General features: G+C 46.0%; 1 protein-coding gene across 1 annotated transcript; it reads right to left on the bottom strand.

The window, feature by feature from the left end:
- Nucleotides 1-836: 836 nt before the first annotated feature.
- On the bottom strand, nt 837-18,595 carry RAD54L (RAD54 like). The gene is made up of 18 exons (XM_082286871.1): nt 18,530-18,595; nt 18,306-18,395; nt 17,151-17,270; nt 16,349-16,409; nt 14,650-14,785; nt 13,805-13,874; nt 11,349-11,637; nt 10,812-10,936; nt 8,945-9,095; nt 7,662-7,788; nt 5,466-5,540; nt 4,924-5,054; nt 4,714-4,824; nt 4,447-4,570; nt 4,051-4,129; nt 3,766-3,945; nt 2,182-2,345; nt 837-1,054 (listed from the first exon to the last, which is right to left on the bottom strand). The coding sequence occupies exons 1-18, from the start codon at nt 18,530-18,532 to the stop codon at nt 853-855; spliced, it is 2,238 nt and encodes a 745-aa protein (XP_082142997.1). The 5' UTR covers nt 18,533-18,595; the 3' UTR covers nt 837-852.
- Nucleotides 18,596-19,062: the final 467 nt, after the last annotated feature.

The following is a 19,062-nucleotide window of genomic DNA, read 5'->3' as shown; positions in this document are numbered from 1 at the left end:
CCTTGACCTTTTCCATTTGGAAAGTTGTACTTTATACCAAAAAAGTTCTTTATGTACCAAGTAGCTTGCTGTTTATTTGCAATCACACTGCCCTTTTCCAGTGTCTGCAGTCATTTTACAGAGGTTTTGAATAGTTTGTTATTTTGTAACATTTTTATAATAAAATTATAATTAAGACCCATAATGTACCAAACTGTGAATTTTATTACTGTCAGGTAATGTGATCTCATTAAAACACTGCTAGATCAGGGGATCCTGCCCATAACAAAGCAAGTGGTTTTAGAAATGGAGTTACTGGAATAGAGCCTTGCTTGCATGATCTTTCAGGCCAGATGTTCAACATACAAGCTAAAAATTTTTTCCCTTGTACAAAATCCTCTTGTTCCCAAGTAATCAGCAAGGTTCACATTTCACAGCAAAGTGGATCCTGCAAGTTTTGATCAGCAGCTGTAAGCCGGAGCTGTCAAGGAAAAAAACTTGACTGCACATCAAATGCTATAAAACCTGAAGACAAAACCTGGGTGAGTAGAAGGCACAGACACCAAAGGCCTAGAGTGAACCAGTGCTAAATCTGATCAAGCATGGAAGGTCCCGTTATTCCCAGTTCCCATGGGGGTGTTTTTCAGGCACACAATACAACAGGAGAAAAAAAGCCATGGACTCCTTACTGCTGCAGTAGACTGAACACTGCCAAGGGCCTTCCAGCCACTCTGAAGCCATACTGTTCTGCTGTCCCACGGCCACACAAAATCCAGCATGCACAGCTGCCCACTGTCCCTTTCCTTGAAAGGGATCAAAGTGGGGCAGGCTGCCACAGAGCCTGCCCTTGCCCCCACAGGGGACAGTAACCTCTTAGGGAATCCCTCGCTGCTCCTCATGGGAGTGATGATGGAAAGTGAAGGTGACAGCAGCATCCCATGCAGCCTTCAGCACAGAGTCCTGCAGGCCCCGCTTATCGGCGCAGTGGTGCCACTGGGACAGGTCCGAGGTGCAGTCAGAGCCGTCGGGAGGGGGCCGGACCTGGTGCCCGTTCACACAGCGGCGACACTTGATCCTGCAACAAGGACAGTGCAAGGGCAGTCAGTGCAAGGCTCCTCTGCTGCTTCAGCACAGGGGCTGTTTAAAACTGCAGCCCCGTAACGTTTGGATTAACTCCACTGGAGCTGGATTGTCAGTTTCTGAATTACTACTGCATTTCATTTAAACACACAACTACCTTCCGGTGTGTGTGACAGATAAGGAGTGACTCGCAGTTTGAAAACCTGGGGTTCTGTTTCTAATGGCAGTTGCTCTTCATGTTTGCACATGGTTAAATGGTCCAGCAGGACGCAGAGGAAGTTCAGGAGGAGTTTCTCTTAAACGGTGTGGGATGTTGCTTAAGGCAGATCTCAAGTGACTGCTGCTATTAGTATTGCATCAGGACTCCTGAATTCAAAGAGCACACCATGCTCCAAAACACTCCATTCTGGCTCCCACCACAGCCACCACGATGTACTGAGGCTGTTTTGGAGAGGCCCTACTGAGCTGTCACTTCAGGAGACAAAGAGCAGCAGCAGCCCTGCCAGCAAGGGCTGTTGCCATGCAGAATGGATACCTACCCCGAGCTAAGCTTTGAGTCAGCTTAAAACTAATCCCCTTCACTTCTTGCCTGAACTAAGAGTCTTAATTTTCACAGTGAAGCATTTTCCTGCACTCCCTGTCCCCTTTCTGGTGGCTATAATACCACAGGTCTCTGGGCTGGGGGAGAAGGGCAGACAATGGAGAAGAGGATTCTTTTAGTTCCCAGAACAGCTTTATAAATTCTTAGCCAGTGGAGAAGGCCTGGTATGAAAGCAGTTCAGCAGTTAGAGACCACAGACCACCAGGAAGAGAGCAGCAAGGAAGAACCAATAGGCTCCACCAATTTGAACAGTTCTGATCAGTTTTTTCATTAGCTGCAGTATTTCAGTCTCCAAAACAGGCAGCTACAAGATAGTTTGCTCACCTGTCCAACCAGCACAGCTTTTCTAGACAACAAAAAGGGAGGACAGCAAGAAAGTGCTCATGTCTAGGTGGTTAACAGCTTCAGAAGCAGAACCACTTGAGGCTCACTCTCTGGACTTCCTCCTGCTGCCTGGGAAACCCCTGAATTACACGACCAAACTTTTGTTATCCCAGCCATTAGTCATTCAGAATACTCACTTGTCATGGGTGTCACTGGTGGTGGTCTCATTCAGCGTGAAGAGCTCCTTCAGCTCCCCTAGTGAGAAATGCCTTTCTACATCCTGCTCTTCATCAACCACACAGCTGCTCAGGGCCTTCTTGTGGGTCTGGCGCTGGAATATCTTCTCCTCTATGGTCCCTGTCTACAGGCGAGTCAGAGATGAAGCACAGTTGGAACACTGGTGTTAAAGCAGCACTACACTGGGAAGGTGTCACAGGTCAAACAGCACTAAGATGTCAGGATCACTCAGTGCCTCGCCAGTACAGGTGACAGGCAAGTTTTAGTAGCTGCACTCCAACCACGTCTGTTTTATTGCAGATCTAACCCAACTCTGCTTGTCTTTCCCTGTGGCTACAGAAGTGGATCCAGTGGAGATATGGATGAGGAAGAGGTGGAACTGCCACTCGTGGCTAAAGGTCACACACTGCACCAGGTTGTGCTGACAAGAAGGAAGGGAAAGGAGCTGAGCAGCTACAGCTGCTCCCTGACAAAAAATCCCAACCACAATCTCCCCAAGAAGCAGCAACAAGGTCTAGCCCTGGGTGACACCATCAGCACTATTTGCTGGTTCACCCACACACGGATCAATCACATCCTGTCTGGAGGGAGATGTCTGCTTCCAGAGCAGATGTGCAGAAAGCTCAGCATGCTACATTTCTAAGGCAAAAATCTAAGAGCAACATGTCTTTTTTGCAAACGAATGTGTACCAAGGAGCGGGGTGATTAGTCATGATTTGCAGACTGATTTCCTGTTTCTAAAAGCAAAGGAGCTCCCTGCTTCCAAGTGCAGCCAGGTCAGAGAAGAACTCCATTAAGAAAAGATGGGCAAAGAATGTCTGTTTTCTCAAAGTAAAAATAATAATTGACCACAGAACCCAAACTTACACAAAAAAAAGAACCAAAACCAAAAACCACATACAAAAAAAAACACCCAACAACTTCCCCCTCCCAAACAAAACAAAAAGATCCCACAGTCTGAACTAAAGAGAGAGAGGTGAACAAGGGCAGAGAGGGGACACTTCTAAGCAGTAATCACTACTGGCACTGCTGGACAAAGTGTTAGAGCAGCCTGAAAAGATTAGTCTCCTTCATGGTTTTCCTCTACAGAGCAGCTATCCCACCTGCTCACTGGCAACTCATCCCAAATGCTGCTGGTAATTCCAGGAATGTACTTGCTGTTTCCTAAGTACACGTACACCAAACTGAAACAGACTGCAGCCTGGCTGAAAAACAGCAACTTCTGCATCAGCCACCCCATGAAATTAAAGAAGTCAGATGCCTAAATGACTTCAAAGGAACATCTTATCTGCAAAGCCACAGTTGTTTCTATTTCTCAGAAGCCAGCCACTGCTAGAAACCAAGGGCTGCAGTAATGACCCTCCAGCTAGAACCTTCATGGTTTTCCATGGCAACACATCTAAGGGCAGGAAGCAATTAAGTTCCAATCAATTCTGGTCACCAACACAAAAGAGTTCTTTCCCTTCTGGCCCCAATCAGAGCAGCTGCAGTCTGGGCTGGCACCCAGAGCTCCATGCCGAGGAGGGGAGAGGAGTTTGCCTCACCGAAAGCAGTCGGTAGATGTAGCACATCTTCTTCTGGCCATCCCGCCACACGCGAGCCATGGCCTGCTCGTCGTTGGCTGGGTTCCAGTCAGGGTCGAACATCACCAGTCTGTTGGCCCCAATCAGGTTCAAACCACAGCCACCCGCTTTGCTGCTTAACATGAAGATGAACTCGGGGCTCTGCAAAAAGGCAGGCTTGGATTAGAGCACAGAGGCAGCCATGCTTTTACTCACAGCACTCGGAACTGGCAGGAGAGCTGCTCCCATCTGGCAGGTTCTACTCACCGAGGGGCTGTTGAATCGCTCCACGATCTTTGCTCTCTTTTTAATGGACATGGTGCCATCCAGGCGGACATACAAATACCTGGAACAGACAGCATTTACTACAATCAGACTGCTGCTATCTTTAGAGCATCCTACTTAAAACAGAAAAATCTGTCACCATCGGCCTTATAACAACAGAATGGGCTTTAGAAACGTTAGCAGAGGGCCAGACACTTTCTGCTGAGTGACCCCAGGAGACAAAGCACAAGCCACATTAGTTCCAATTCAGGAACACCTGAGCTACAAGACAGATCAAAAGTTCCTGTTGATAGAAAGTGTAGAAATAGCCAGTTCTTTTACAGCATAGGCTACAAGTCAAATCTAGCAGGATTAAACCAGCAAAACCCAAAGACAAACCTTCTGTTCCTGCAGAGCTTTTCAAATAGATCCAGTGTCTGAGTGTAGTTAGACACTAAAACCACCTTGTCATTACTGGTGCTTTTGGTAACAGCAAGGATGTAATCCAAAACCAGCATCTTGCCTGGATAAAAAGGAAAGAAAGAAAAAGCTAGAGCAGAATTCCCAAATTCCAGACCTTGTAGGGGGCACTTGGTAAGATGTTAAATACAGTCCCATGGTTGCCTGTGTTAGGCAGCACATCTGTACTGCTGAGTTCCACAGTACCTGAAAGTTGGGGCTCCACAGATTTGGTGCTGTAGCCAGCAGGGAACAAGTCCAGGGCTCCCATAAATCCTTCTTCCTCTTCCACACACTTATCATAGATAAGAGCAGGATCTGGAGAATAAATAGAGCTCAGAGACTGTGGTGTGCACAAGGGAGACCCAAAAAAGTTCCACCAACAGTGCAAAACCCAAACCCAAGTGAACAACTCACGATTACAGAGCTTCTTCAAGGAAGTGATGGAAGAGAGAGATGAAACACTGATTTTGCCCTCCTTCAGCTCCTCCACTGGCTTGGCTTGCTTCAGGAAGTTCTTGTACAGCTCAGTCTGCAAAGGTGTCAGTCTGAAACACAACAAGAGCTCTGCAGCCCCAGTCTGCAGCCAAACAAAAACCCATCCTGCTCAATCTACACAGTTCCTTTCAGCTCAGCTTTTTCAGCTACAGCACAGACAGCCTAGAACTGCCCCCAAGGCTGCTGGTAGAGCACAGCTATCTGCCAGAACCGGAAGAGAAGCTTGCAGAGACTGCACAGCCCAGGGCTCTGCTCTACACAGCTGCCCAGAGCTCCCCAGCTGGCTGGCAGAACCACCAGTTGTGGGCTGTGGCTTCAGGAGGAAAAGCAACATTGCCAATGCCTACAACATCATTCCTAGAGGGAAGCAGTCACCACAAGAATGGAAGGGCTTTTTGCAATTTTTCACTCCTTCCTACTGCTTCCACTATTTCCCAGACACAGCAGATGCTTTTTGGTACCTGCAGCAGACCACCTGTTCAATCTTCACTGGCAGGTATTTGGACAGGATGTCTGAAGTTCTCCGAATTAAACACCTGCAGGAGAGAAATTACCATCAGATGCTTGGGTGACTCTGTTTTATCACTACTATTCCTCAAGTGGTCAACACACAGTCCCTCTGATGTCTTCTCTCCACAGGTCTGTGACTGTCCAACACATGGCAGAGGCCAGACACCCACCACCCACATGTATTACAGAGCCTCATATAACCCATTGCCTTCGTAAGGCTTCCAAACGTGGTTCATGAGATTTGGAGGGATCAGACATGATTCCACCTACACAGAGCTCAGTCACAGGAGAATCTCTACTCTTCCTTAGACTACCAACAGCATTTGCAATTTGAGCTACAACAGACCAGCAGCATGGACAGCAAACAAGGACAGGAATCAACCACCACAAACTGTGGGCACAACCCAAAGTACAGGTAGGCAACTCCCCATTTAATAAATCAGTAGCCATCCTTGGCCAAGATGGGCTCATTGCCTGGCCCAAGATTCCAGAAAAGGACATATCCTTTGGGGCTCTGGAAATGCCCCATGAAGCAGTTTTTGCCACACTTCGGGAAGGTGGAATGGACTAGAAAAAGTGCTGAGCTGAGACAGAGTAAAAGGTGTAGAAACCCAGTTCTGCCAGGAAGCATCAAAAATATGTTACAAAACCTATAGAAGAAAGACAGCAGGGATATATGACAACCCCAAAATCAGTCAAAGGCTGGTAAATAAAGGAATAATCTGGTCTCTGAACCCATAAGCAGAAGGATGAAAAGTAATAGGCTTAAACTGCAGTAAGGAAGATTTATGTTACACATTAAGAGCATTTTCTAACTGCAAAGAGAGCAATGCCCTGGAAAAGGTGTCCTAGGAAAATTGCAAGGTCTTCAGTGCTGGGTGGGGATTAAGAGATGGTCTAGGTCTAACACCTTCTACCTTAGGACAGCAAGACTGATTAGATGCCTTCTCCAGCACCCTTCCAGCCTTACATCCATGATTCTATATGTCTTTGCATCACTGCCCCATTTGCAATTCCTACCGAATTCAACAGATTCATCTGCTACTACTTTTGTGCCTTGTCTTCCCTATTTGTCTACCACGACTGTTGCACAGTAAAGGGAAGGACACAGACCTCAACAGAGCCAGGCACAGGCATTCCTGAACACACTTTTACACCCATTTTCCATCAACTATAAAAAGAAATAAATGCACTTCAAGAAAGAATAAGCTTTTCTCCTCCCAACCTTTCCTTTTCCTTAGGCTTCTGCAAGCTGATCTGAGTCAAGGTCAGGACTGTCTCTATGGAGTGACTATACTCAGTGTGAAATTTAATTTACCATGACCATAAACTGCAGGATTGTATTTGTGATGGCTGCAAAAGATCAGATTAAAAAAACCAAAACAAAACCAACCAAACAAAAACCACCAAACAAAACCCACAAACAAAAAATCAGAAAAAGAACTGAAGACACCAGCAGTGCTGAGAATTCAAGTCTTTTCTAGAACGTTCTTAGAGACAGCCAAGCAATTGCCAGCAGATGTGGATAAATTGGTTGTATTCATGAAAAAAAACCAGGTTAAAACAAATACCACAAATCAACCACAGATAAATAAGACAGCGCTTCACATGACAGAGGTGCTTCTTGGGGATCAGAAGTCCCATCTCTGACACTTGTAGTCTCCTATCAGCCCTACACAGCCAACACAACTATTAAAGTGTTAGCTGGACTCTATTGTGACTTGGGCAATCAACAGCACAACTGAGTGACATTCCTTATTCTCCTTCTGCTACTCAGCATCTGGGCTGGATGGATCTCAAGTCTAATCCAGCCCAAACTTGTAGTTATCTTAAAATAAATAAAAGGATGCTGCCTGATTATTCAGATCCCAGGAGAAAACAGAAACATAGGAGTCAAATAATAATTCAGTACCTGAGAGTACTGCTTGGGGGTGACTGCAGCTGACTGTGCCATGTCAGTACCATTTAGCAGACAAAAGCTCCATGCTATGTGGATTTCTTAGGCAATAAATAGTTGCACAATCACTTGCTGAATAGATGTAACAGGCAAGAGAATTCATTACAGCTACTGTAATTTGGAAAGATAGCAGGGCTTATGCAAAGGGCTTATGCAAAAGCCTTGCAAAGAGAAGAGGGATGAAGTTCACCTGTTCACAATACTGATCAGCTCTTTAAGCCTCTCTTCTCCCTTGTGTCGCTCAGCTTCACTAGCATCTGCATCTCTTCCTTTCAAGATGGGCATTTCAAAATGTCTTTTAAATTCCTGTGCAGTTCCTGTATAAAACAGAAGTGAAAAGGTGACAACTACTACCAAAGAACCATTGCTCAGCATCCCACAGCCCCAGTTATCACACCCCAAGCAGAGCCCAGCAGATAAAACAAACCCTCATTCCATCCAGAAGATTGTTTTTCTTTCTAGCCAGGAAAGACTCCAACAAGGCAGGCAAATCAGTACAACAGAGAATCATTTTGTACTCCAACAACAGTGCAAAGCCAACAGTTACATGATTTTACTTCAACAGTTAGGCACATACTGCTTTTGCTCACATTCCAGTCATACTTTTATTCCCAGATTTTGTCCTTGCAAACAACAGCACAGGCATTATCTGTGCCTGCTCTAAAATTATCTGTAATCAGTTGCTTATTACTGGCCACAGGCTGAAAGTGGGAAAAACACCTACTGAGTACATGCAGCTTTGCTGCAGTAGTTACACCATTAACCTCATCACAGAAAGTACGAGCTGCAAGTACAGGGAGAGTCATCTTGCCCAAAGTACAGGTCAAGGGGGCCAGGTGAAATCCCATCAGCTTCCTGTAATAACTACCCAAATTTGAAGCACATGAGAAAAGCAGATGTAGAACATCTACTATCCCATTCCATCCTTTCCTTGAGAACTCCTGGGGGCAGAACAGCTGAACGGAAAAGATTAAGCCCAAATTCTGCTTGCAAGACTAAGAATCTGATGAATTATGTTTAACTAGAGTTGTGCATGCACTGGAATTAATGAGAAGCCTCTTGGACTGAATGCCCAACAACCTGAGACAATCACGGGTGACGAGTTACAGCAACAAAGAAATCATTTACAGTAGTACTCAGTTTCACATTTTTATTTTACCCTAACTGATTCCCCTTCCAAAATACCTGTTAAACTGGTGTACTTTGCTTTACAACCCTGTTGAAACAGATAAGATGATACACGGCCTCTAGAACAGGGCACCCTGACCTAGGCTTCCCGGTTACAAAGAGGAAGAGACTAAGTCTCATAGAATCACAGAATGGTTTGATGTGGAAAAGACCTTGGAGATCATCTAGTTCCAAGCCCCTGACATGACTTTTCACCAACGTCTCAGCTGTTGCTTTTGCTGGCATTGAGAGAAGCATGGCCAGCACCTGCCCCTCCCTCACATCTTCCACACATTGATCTCTTACCCAGGATGCCCGAATTGACGAAGTGCACCAGGCTGAAATACTCCAGCAGGTCGTTCTGAATGGGGGTGCCTGAGATAAGGACTCGTCGAGGTGTGTTTAAGCTGTTGAGAGCCTGGTAAGTTTGGTTTTCTGAGTTCTTCAGTCTATGGCCCTTTGAAAAACAGAGAAGAGGAATAAGGCTGATAAATCCAGTGGCCCTGTTAGGAAGCAGCTTGGAGAGCCTCATCAGCACTGATAAAAAGCATCTCACCACTTTTCCCATTCCTGGTAGTGGAGTAAGTCTTGCAACAGACTTGTTTCAAAGACAAGGATCTAGTGCAAAACCTGAAGCCATTATGTGAGGGAACAAGACATTACAAGCTTCCAAGACCAGAAATTTCTGAGCTCCACCCAGACAAGAAAGTCTACTATCAAAGTAACAACCATCACACAGTATAACTCTAGGAACTGTTTCCTGTTCAAAGATGGGAATGTTTTCAGCTATCAACACAAGCACTGAACTCTGGACCAGTAAAACTGCTCGACCCAAGGTCAAGATCACAAGCCTCTCGGACCACCTACGTAGAGGATTGCCAGACCTTTGCACACTAATAAAGAGAGATTCTTCACCTCTTACAGGGGTAATCTGAATGCAGGTGCAATTTCTCATGCCTGGGAAGAGAAACTTTATTAGCATCTGAGTGCTGTGTAGGATAAAGCACAAGTGATAAGAGGCTTTTTACGAGTGCCAGACAGCACCAGAGGTATTTATTGGAAATATACAGAAGCCACATGGCCAAGGATGTGGATTCCCAGACTCCCTAGGTGCTCGTCCCATCCCAGGGGCACTGAGAGGTGCGGGCAGTCACAGACTAGCAGATAAAAGGTTTATGGGAGCTACATTTCTGGGGATACTCGCTCTGTTTAAGCCTCTCTCTGGCAATTACAAAGCCAAACCACTGGGTGGCACCGCCATTTAATTAATCCTCTCAACCCCTGCCAGGCCCCAGCTTGATCGTTTCAAGGAGGCAGAGGACACTTCCAAAGCATCTCTGGCTCTCACTGCCTATAACCACAAGTAGGGAATGACAAATGAAAAAACAACTCAATTTTGGCCATGTGAAAGCAGAGCTTGACAACAAAAGCTTGGCAAAGCTTGATCCAGTGCACAGGGAGTCAAGCCAGCCCCGTCTCCTCTTGAACAAGCAGCATGAGTAACTCCTCACCCAGCTCTCCTACCTCTGCTCCAGGCATGAGAGTACAGAGAGAGGAAGAAGGTCGTGCCATGGGAGCATCCTTCAAACTCACCCACAAGCACAGAATGCCAGATATAATGGCTGACAGCAGCCAACACTACTCACAAGAGCATGCTGAATCACAGAATTATTTAGGCTGCGAGAGACCTCAGAAGCCTCCAGTCCAACCTCTTGCTCCAAAAAGAGACAAGTTAAAAACTACTGTGCAGAACATGAGGCCAGGCCAAACAGGAAGTACTTCCCACTTTAACAAAGACACACAGCAATGAATGAAAACCAGTAAGCCAGGGCACTACCCAACAGAGTCAGAGACAGGCATGGACCTCCTTTCTGGTACATATTTCACATGGAGAGGGCCCAAGTCGTAGGACCTATCAGACACCTACAAGTGGACACAGTTACCACTGTGGATTTTCTTCATATCTTGGCTCATGAAGACACCTTCTCCCATTCACACTCACAACAGTATGGTTGATTTTATTACTTAGAACCGCTGAAACACCTGAATGGGTGCTGTCCACAGCCACATCTTATTTCCCACTGTCCAGTCTCCTTTTAAGAAAGCAGATTCAGTCTCACCCAGATGTTGAGAAAATACCAGGAATGGATTCTCCTTAAAGGTGCCCCCATACCTCATCACATATGACCAGCCCAACACTGCCCTTCTGCAGCACCTCGGCGTGGAGTCGGAAGGTTTCATAGGAGATAATCAGGATGGGTGAAGGCACTCGCAGGCCACGCTGGTTCATAAAGCCAACTGCAGATGGGAAGGGAGCAAAGGAAAAAAAAAAAAAAGAAGGATGAGGAAAACGGGTCAAACAATCAAATATTTTGTCTTAAAAATCTAGGAAAACCCTTCCACCCACATATACCCATTCTTCCTTCCCCAAAACTGTTCCCATTTCCATGGCCCTTCTGCCTCCTTTCCTGCCTTCCAGCTGGAGCAAAATAAGAGCACTGGAAGCACCTGACTAGATTTGGATGCCAAAAGATCAACTATTACCAAACATGCAAGGGTCTGATCTAAACATGTAAGTGGAGAGACTGCCATCAGTGTGCAGAGATCCAGTGACTGCACAGAGATGTTTACATGAGCTGCTGCAGGCTTCTTCCAATGCAAGATTTTGACCTCAACCAGCCGAACGCACAGATTGCAAACATTTCTGTACCTAGTTTACGGTCAATCTCTTCTTTGGAGCCTCCATCAATGGCCAGTGGCTGGATCCTTCCCCCCAGCCATTTCTCTACTTCATTGTACCAGTTTCTCACCAGGCTGGAGGGAGACACCACCACGGCTTTCTCGATTTCGGGCTTGCAGTCCGGGCTTTGCCGGAGAAGCGTCCACATGAGTGTGATGCACTGGAGAGTTTTGCCCAGCCCCATTTCGTCTGCCATGATACAGCCATGGCTCCCAGGGATCCGCCGGCTCGTCACACAGTCCCAGAGGAATTTCACTCCCTGCCAAAAAATTGTTCTCTCAGAGCAGGATGGGGACATCAGCAGAGTGACAATTTCATTACCACAATGCACAGGACCAATAGCACAACAAACAGCAGATCTGTGTAGCACACACATCCCTGGGGACATGCAGTGTTCTAATGAGACAGAGGGAAATCATCCGAGGCACAGCTAAAATGCCACCACATCTGGAGTGGAACAGCATTACCGGTGCCAACATGTACCTCATAACATGCATAAAATCTCAGTACATTTTACTTGTACAATTATAACAAGCTTCCTAACATGAATTCCCAGAAATTTCTACCCTTGGCTGCATTAGACAGGGTCTGGCCATGAACTAACATGCATTAATCATTTCAAAGAGGTTTATCATCTTAACAACACCCAATCAGGTAATTTTAAAGAATCAGAGTGAGTAGAGTTGTTTCTGCTGCCCGATTAATTCCCAAAATACCATCATCAGCCTTCACCACTTCTGCTTAGAAGCAGTGACTCACCTGGGGGCTCAAGGTCCAAAGCAGATTTAGCTTTAGAGAAGACACAGGGCTGAGGTTATAACCCACGTCACATGGTGGGAGAAGAGCTCAGCCCTGCATTAGGCTCTGACACATCACTGAGACAGATAAAGGGGGGGAAGGGGGGGAAGGGAAAAAAAAAAAGAGAAAGACAAACTGCAAAATGTTCGTGTAGCATGTGATGACAAGAGAGTCAGAGAAAACCAGGGCATTGTGCTGGGAAGGTACAAGCTACCTGCATTGTGCCAACGGAGCAGGGAGTGTGGGACACAAGCTAAACACAGCTGTAAGGATTCACTCCTCTCTACTCCACTATTTAGGACTCGAAGATGGAGCACCTTGACTTGCACTTTCAAGTTCTTTTCCTTCTCTCTTTCTTAGTCCTTTAGTTACAGGTTAATGGAATTTATTTAAGCCAGTTGAACATACATGAAGTTCATTACTGGCTACATGACTTCATTTGGCTGCAGAACCAGCACCTGGGCAAAAGTCACAATAAAGTTGGAGCAGAGCTGTACTACCATTTAGGAGCATCAGCTGAATAAAGCAGCATAGGAATCTTAGCAGGCAGAGACCTATTAATCAGGCTAGAGCAGAAACTGCTTTATCATCGATATTTACCTGCCAAAAAAAAGCGTGCCTAGGACACCAACATAACTTTGATTACTTGACAAAAGCACCAGCAGGCAGTAGCTTACCCAAAACCAGAGTGCCTCCAGCTATGTAGCCAGAGATGAGCATAACACTGAGACACAGGTTCAGTACCAAATCCAAGATAAAACTACAAGCCATGAGCAGCCTACAATGCTCTCAGACCCATCTGAAGATCTCCCAAGCAGGGAGACATCCAGCTTGACTTGCTTAGCCTGCAAGATCAGCAATCACAGCTTCCATCTGTGCTGCCTCCAGGCTTAAATGATAATATACTGCATCTGGAATGAACTTCGAGCTGTCCAGAAGCCTATATCAGATATTTGGAGAGTTGTACCCACTGCTGCCATATTATAATGTTGCACATATTTACAACATAAAATGTTTTTTGGCAGTCTCCACTATCAAATTTCAAGTCTGCATAGGCCAGGGACAGCTCACACCTACCAAGAGCAGCCTCCAAACAAAGCACACTGAAGTAGGAACCTACTCTCCACTTTGCTGGGAACCATGGTACCAGAAATTGGAGCCTCAGTGCTTCCCGGCTCAGGGACTTGCAGATCCAATCAATTCTGCTGAGCAGTAAAATGGTGGTGGACAGTCTGCCGTGCCTGACTCAAGACTGGGCTGCAAAATAGTTTATTGCAACTATGTCCCATCACCTTCCACACCAAATTCCACCCAGCAGAGCTACATCTCCAGACTTCAAGGTAAGTAAAGGCAGGACTTTCAGTCCTGACTCTTTGCTTGAAAAGGGACAGGGAGTATCGGCAGCATTCAGGCCTCTCAGAGGATGCTTAAAACAAATGTTTCACTTTGTATTTGCAACAGACTGGAGTCTGTTAGACTGTCAGTCTGTGAGGTCTATGCAAACCTGTCATAACTCCAGCAGAAGAACTGCGGCTTTTTGAAATGGACCAAATCCTCCAGCCACATCCTCAGGTCCCAGTGGAAAACTTAACTTCTCTCTGACCTTTAGGTCCCAGTGGAAAACTTACTTCTCTCTGATGGGGTCGTAAAACACGGCTGAGGACAGGATCCACCACAACATGGACAGGTGCCTTGTCCCTGCAGGAGGCAGTCAAGAAAGAAGAGAGTGTGATTAAGGAATTCGGCACATGTTTAGGTTTTGTTAAATCTCACTGTTATACTGAGGACTCCCCTGTGGCACAGGGGAAGTAACTTCAAACAAGAAAGTGAAAAATGGATTAATTCAGCTTTGAGAATCAAGTTAGAGACCGACCCACAGTTTAAAACATCAGTGAAACCATGTATGTGGGCTGTGGTTAAAACAAGGGTAGAATGTGGTTCCGAGACACAGTTAAAAAGTCAGTATTATTTTTCTTGCTTCTGTAACAATATTGTAATTGCATTTCTGGAGAGAGAAAACCCCCTCTCTGTCCATGAAGATCCAGCTGACAGCCTTTTTAAGTTATAACAATAGCACAAAAGAAACCACCTCAGAATAAAAACCAGTAGGCAGCCTAACATTTGTCAGTCACGTCCCTTTGCTTGTCCTTAGATGTTGATGTTTCCTGACACACGTCTAAGCCATAATATTTTCTAAGCAACTTCTCCATATGTGTATGCTCATTCCCTGCAACAGGTTTAAATTTTTGATGCATGAGAGATGGAAAAGTCAGTGAAAGAACACAAACAATCCAGCATGGGTACATTCCTTCTTTGATTGTAACCACACCTGAACCAATCCAGGCAGAATACTTGGAATCAAACTCCCCCTTGATGTTCAGACCCCAGCTCAAACACATTTGGGAGAAAAGCACATAAACCCACACCCAGAAAGAAGCCAGAGCTACAGCATTCATGCCAGGTGATGACTCACTTGTCTATTTTCAGCTGGTCATGGGCACTCAGCACCGGGGGCTCATACAGAACCAGAGCTCCATCCTCAAATGGGTCATGGAGAGCACTCCTCACTCCTGCCCGTTTGACACCCAGCGAGCGCAAGCCCAGGGGCCCTGAAAGCAAACAAAGGCACAACTCAAACAACAACATCTTCCTGGAAGCAAGCAGAGCCTTGCAGCAGAGTCTGATTACACTTAGGAACCGTGAATTAATTGGGTGCTGGAGTGGAGGTGCACGCACAGCTGGTGCAGACAGCAAACCTAAGCAGGGCCATTGTTTGGCAGCACTCTGGAAGCACACAGCGGGAAGCTCAGAGGCAGGAAAAAACAGAACGAATGAACAGAGGCAAAGATGGAGCAATAGCACTGGTTGTTCTAGATTTTTGAAAGCCAAGGAGGGTTCCAGAATGTACATCTCAACAGCTCAACAAATACACTCCTACAGATAGAATAAGGTGGGTGAAATTTTTTTTTGGGGCCACCTAACCCAGTCTTAGCCAGTTGTATCTTTGATGCAAGGTCAGGAATTGATCTTTAACAGTGACAAAGTTCTACAGTATCACAGTCAGCATCATATTGTCACTACCTGCTCTGGGGTATTATTTTCTCTCTGCTGAGCAATAGTAGATGCTTGGCCTTGGAGCCAATTTCTGTGAAAAGTAGAAACCAAGCATGAGTCCCTTTCCCTAGTACTGTATTTTGATGTCACAGTTTTGAAATGGAGATGAACACAACAACCTACATAGAAATCCCTTTTCCCATCAAAACTCAGGCAACTGTGCTCCCAGGATTGATTTTGCTTGAAAAAGATTCAATCAGTCTATTTGTCCATTGTTTGCTAAAGCTCCTTGCAAAACAGAAGTGTACCACAAGCTGAGGCAGCAGTGCACACACAACAAGAAAAAAAGCACAAGAAACAGCCACTTTTCCCAATTAAGACACTGAGGTAACAGCCACAGAAAGCAGCTTTGCCAGTTACAGTTCTGTTTGAGCCTCCTGACAAATCCGCTTCTCCAGAAGCGAGCTTTGCCAAACTCTTTTGGGGCTTGTCATTCCATATTCAGTGGCTGCTTAAAAACATTTTTATAACTAAACTTTGAGTGAAACCGGTTGATCTGCATTCGTGTTTTTAAGCTGGAGGGTGAAGGGGAAGCAGGGGACATGAAAAGGCCCATTTGTTTCCGAGATCTTATGTTTCACTGATTCAAACCAGCTGACGCTTTGAACTTCAAAATGATCTTGTTTTGAAGATCACCTTGAGGCTGAACACACCAGGCCAAGCAGAAATAAAACTGGCACATACAATCTTTTTCACCTCAGCCTTCTGTCTGTTAGCATCATTATTTAAATGATAAACCTTCGTGGCTTGGAATTCATTTTGCTTTTGTATTTCTGATATGGTGTAAAATCTCCTGGCAGTACATCAAATACATAGCAGTAAGACTACAAAATCCAATTCTGAAATGTAGGATTATCCAAACTAAACACTAGTAAGAAATATGAAGACTTTGCTAATATGCCAGTATTTTTCTTTCAAAATTAAGTCAGGATTTCTGGAACATATGCATCAGTGCAAAAAATAACAATAATCCCCACAGATATATTTGACAGGCCTAAGCATCATCTGTTTTAATCAAGTCAGCCAACGTAGACAATCCTTAAACCTCCTCATCTTACCTTTGTAATTTGGAATGGGGACTTTGAAGGGTTTGGACAAAATGCTGCGGATAAAAGCCTCCTAGGAATCCAGAAAAAAAACACATTTCAGAAGTCTGAAATCAGAGATTGCTCAGGAGAGCAAGTCCAGGACATTTTTTGAGAACTCAGTTTTGCCAAGTACTTGGAGTCCCTCTATTTAATCTACTCAAGCTTCAACTACTTTCAAGACTGTCCAAAAGGAAGAAAGTAACAATTCAGCACAATTTCCTCCACCAGTTCTGCTTTTCAAAACTGTTTTCCTTTGGGTTTTCTAATACATGAAATTGATTTTTCATAGCTCCCATCTTCCTAAATCCACTGGTTTTATTCACTTCTTTAAAAGCTACTGCTTACCCCTGCCTTGGTAATTCAGTCAGGCAACTCATTTCCTGTAAAGGAGCTGGGTTACCATTGCAGGAACATCCGTGCTGGATCAGCAAGCACCCAGTCAGTCCAGCATCTGGTCTCCAGTAGTGGAAGCCCAGAGAGAACCAGGCAGGCACACAGCATTTGACCCACCGGGGTGGAAAGCAACTCACATCTCTGGGCACTGTCCTTCACCAAGGCCCCATGGAACAACCTCACCCAGGACTTCACTATAGGGAGTTCTCCCCCCACACCTCCATCAACACTGAAGGATTGGAGCTGGCAAAAAGCCTCTCCAAAAGACTTTGTGTGTGCGTGGCACTTCCATAACACCTCTGATTAAATGGGGCCATGGAGGCACTTGGACTTGCTTGCTGAGTGAGCTCTGTGTGTGCCAGCAGCAACTCCCACTCACGTGCTGACTGCTGTCCAGGCACTGGGGTCTGTTGGTCAGCTGAGCCAAGGGTTTGCGGAAGGGCGACCTGTAGCATTCTCCACTCTCCGTCTCACTGGCTGCCTTCTGCCTCTTCCGGCTCTGGAAAACAGAATTGCAACTGAACAACTCAGGGGCAGCTGGGGAGAGCAGAAGATGCTCTGCTGTCACACTCAGTAAGCACCAAAGCACACACTCCATCGCCCAGGCAGCCGAGCAGCTCTGAGCCCACACAGCCATCACTCACCCCTGCTGCCAAAGGGCTCACACAGCAACACCACCAAGGTCACTGTGCCCTAAAGTTTAATTTATGTGAAGCTTAAAATATTCTCCTAGTTAAGAAAATAACTACCACCTTCTAACCTGTAAAAGGGCAGGCTTGTCCACACTAAGATTTGTCCTGTCACCCAAAAAAAGCAGAATTAAGAAAAGGAAAGGTCAGTAGCATGGAACAAACGACACCAAAGTCCCCAGAGGCTCCATGGCACCTGGTGTTATGCAGGTGAAAGCCCTCACACTGAACCCTACATTTCAATCACTTAGAAAAGCATGAAAATAAATGTCGTTGATCTGTTTCCTGATTTAACACAGTCCTCTTCAGCGTGAAGCATGGTTTGAACCACCTGCTGGCACAGAAAAATGGATTTGACAAAGAAAACATTAGGTGAGACTCTTTGACCTGTGTGACATAAAACATAACTGTACACTAGGATTAGGGCTGGGACTAGTGGCTAAACGAGGTCTTTACTGTTTCTTACAGATAATCGGTGAAATTGATCCTCCCGTGTCCTGCTACAAAAAGATGCAACATACTGTCTTAAACATTGACCTATTCCTAGTTACCCAGTCACCCTTCCTTTCACATAGCACTCGGAAGCTCTCACAGGAAGAAGTTTTCCCGCAACCACGACGCACCACCTGTACACAACGAAGTTCTTCCACCAACCCCACGCCGAGACACAAAGTCTTACGGCAGCATAAACCGGGGGCCTGATGCCAAGAGGATGAGGGAAGGCTCAGGCACCAGGGAGTGACTCGGATGCAGCCCCGCCCCGCATCCCCCTGCCCACGGCTGCGGGGTCACACGGGGCCGAGAACACGCACACACCGAGCCACGTCCCGGAGCCCCTCGCTCACCGTCGGAGGTCGCCAGTCCTCCTCCTCCTCTTCCTCATCTTCATCGCCCGCCTTCCTCTTGGCCAGCTGGCTGGGGGCCAGGCTCCTCCTCTGCAACAGAGGCACAACACACACACACACATATAGAGTGAGGGGCCAGGAGGTTCCCAGCACAGACACCTCCCTTCCTCCTCCTCCCCCCCACCCCGGTCCGGTCCCGTCCGGTGCCCCTGCCCCACACCCACCATCGCCTCACGGGAGCGCGCGGACCCGGTAACAGCCCGCGGTAACGGCCCGCGCGCGCCGCCGGCGGGAAAAGCGCCGGGCCCGCTCCGCCCCCCCGCCACAGGCGTGGCCAAGCGAGCACCGAGCCGCATCGACCCGCTCGGGGCTCCGCGGAGGGAAAAAAGGAAAAAGAAAAAGGAAAAGGAAAAGGAAAAGGAAAAGGAAAAGAAAAAGAAAAAGAAAAAGAAAAAGAAAAAGAAAAAGAAAAAGAAAAAGAAAAAGAAAAAGAAAAAGAAAAAAGTAAGGGAGGGAAGGAAGAAAGGGGTCACAGCAAAGATATACACTCCACTGCTTTATATATATATAGATATATGTCTGTGTGTGTATATATGTATCAATAAGAGGCTTGAGATTTATCATTAATTTCTGTGTCAAGCAGAGCTGTTCAGAGGGGGACTGGGAGAGAAAATGGGAAATAAAAAAAAGAAAAAGAAAGTGGGGTTGTTGTTTTTTTTTTTTTCTTTCCAAAGAAAGATCCTGCCAGGTCTGTTCC

This window comes from Coloeus monedula (assembly GCF_965178545.1).
Source record: "Coloeus monedula genome assembly, chromosome: 9".
Taxonomy (NCBI): domain Eukaryota; kingdom Metazoa; phylum Chordata; class Aves; order Passeriformes; family Corvidae; genus Coloeus; species Coloeus monedula.
The sequence above is the reverse complement of the archived record's forward strand: the minus strand, read 5'-3'. Positions and strand labels throughout refer to the sequence as shown.

Bases quoted from the DNA above. Each gene is read 5' to 3' on its own strand.
- RAD54L (XM_082286871.1), bottom strand. The intron at 13,875-14,649 runs GTGAGTCATCAC...TGCCTCCTGCAG, and splicing joins GACCAGCTGAAAATAGACAA to GGACAAGGCACCTGTCCATG. The intron at 9,096-10,811 runs GTATGGGGGCAC...TGTTTTTCAAAG, and splicing joins GGCTGGTCATATGTGATGAG to GGCCATAGACTGAAGAACTC.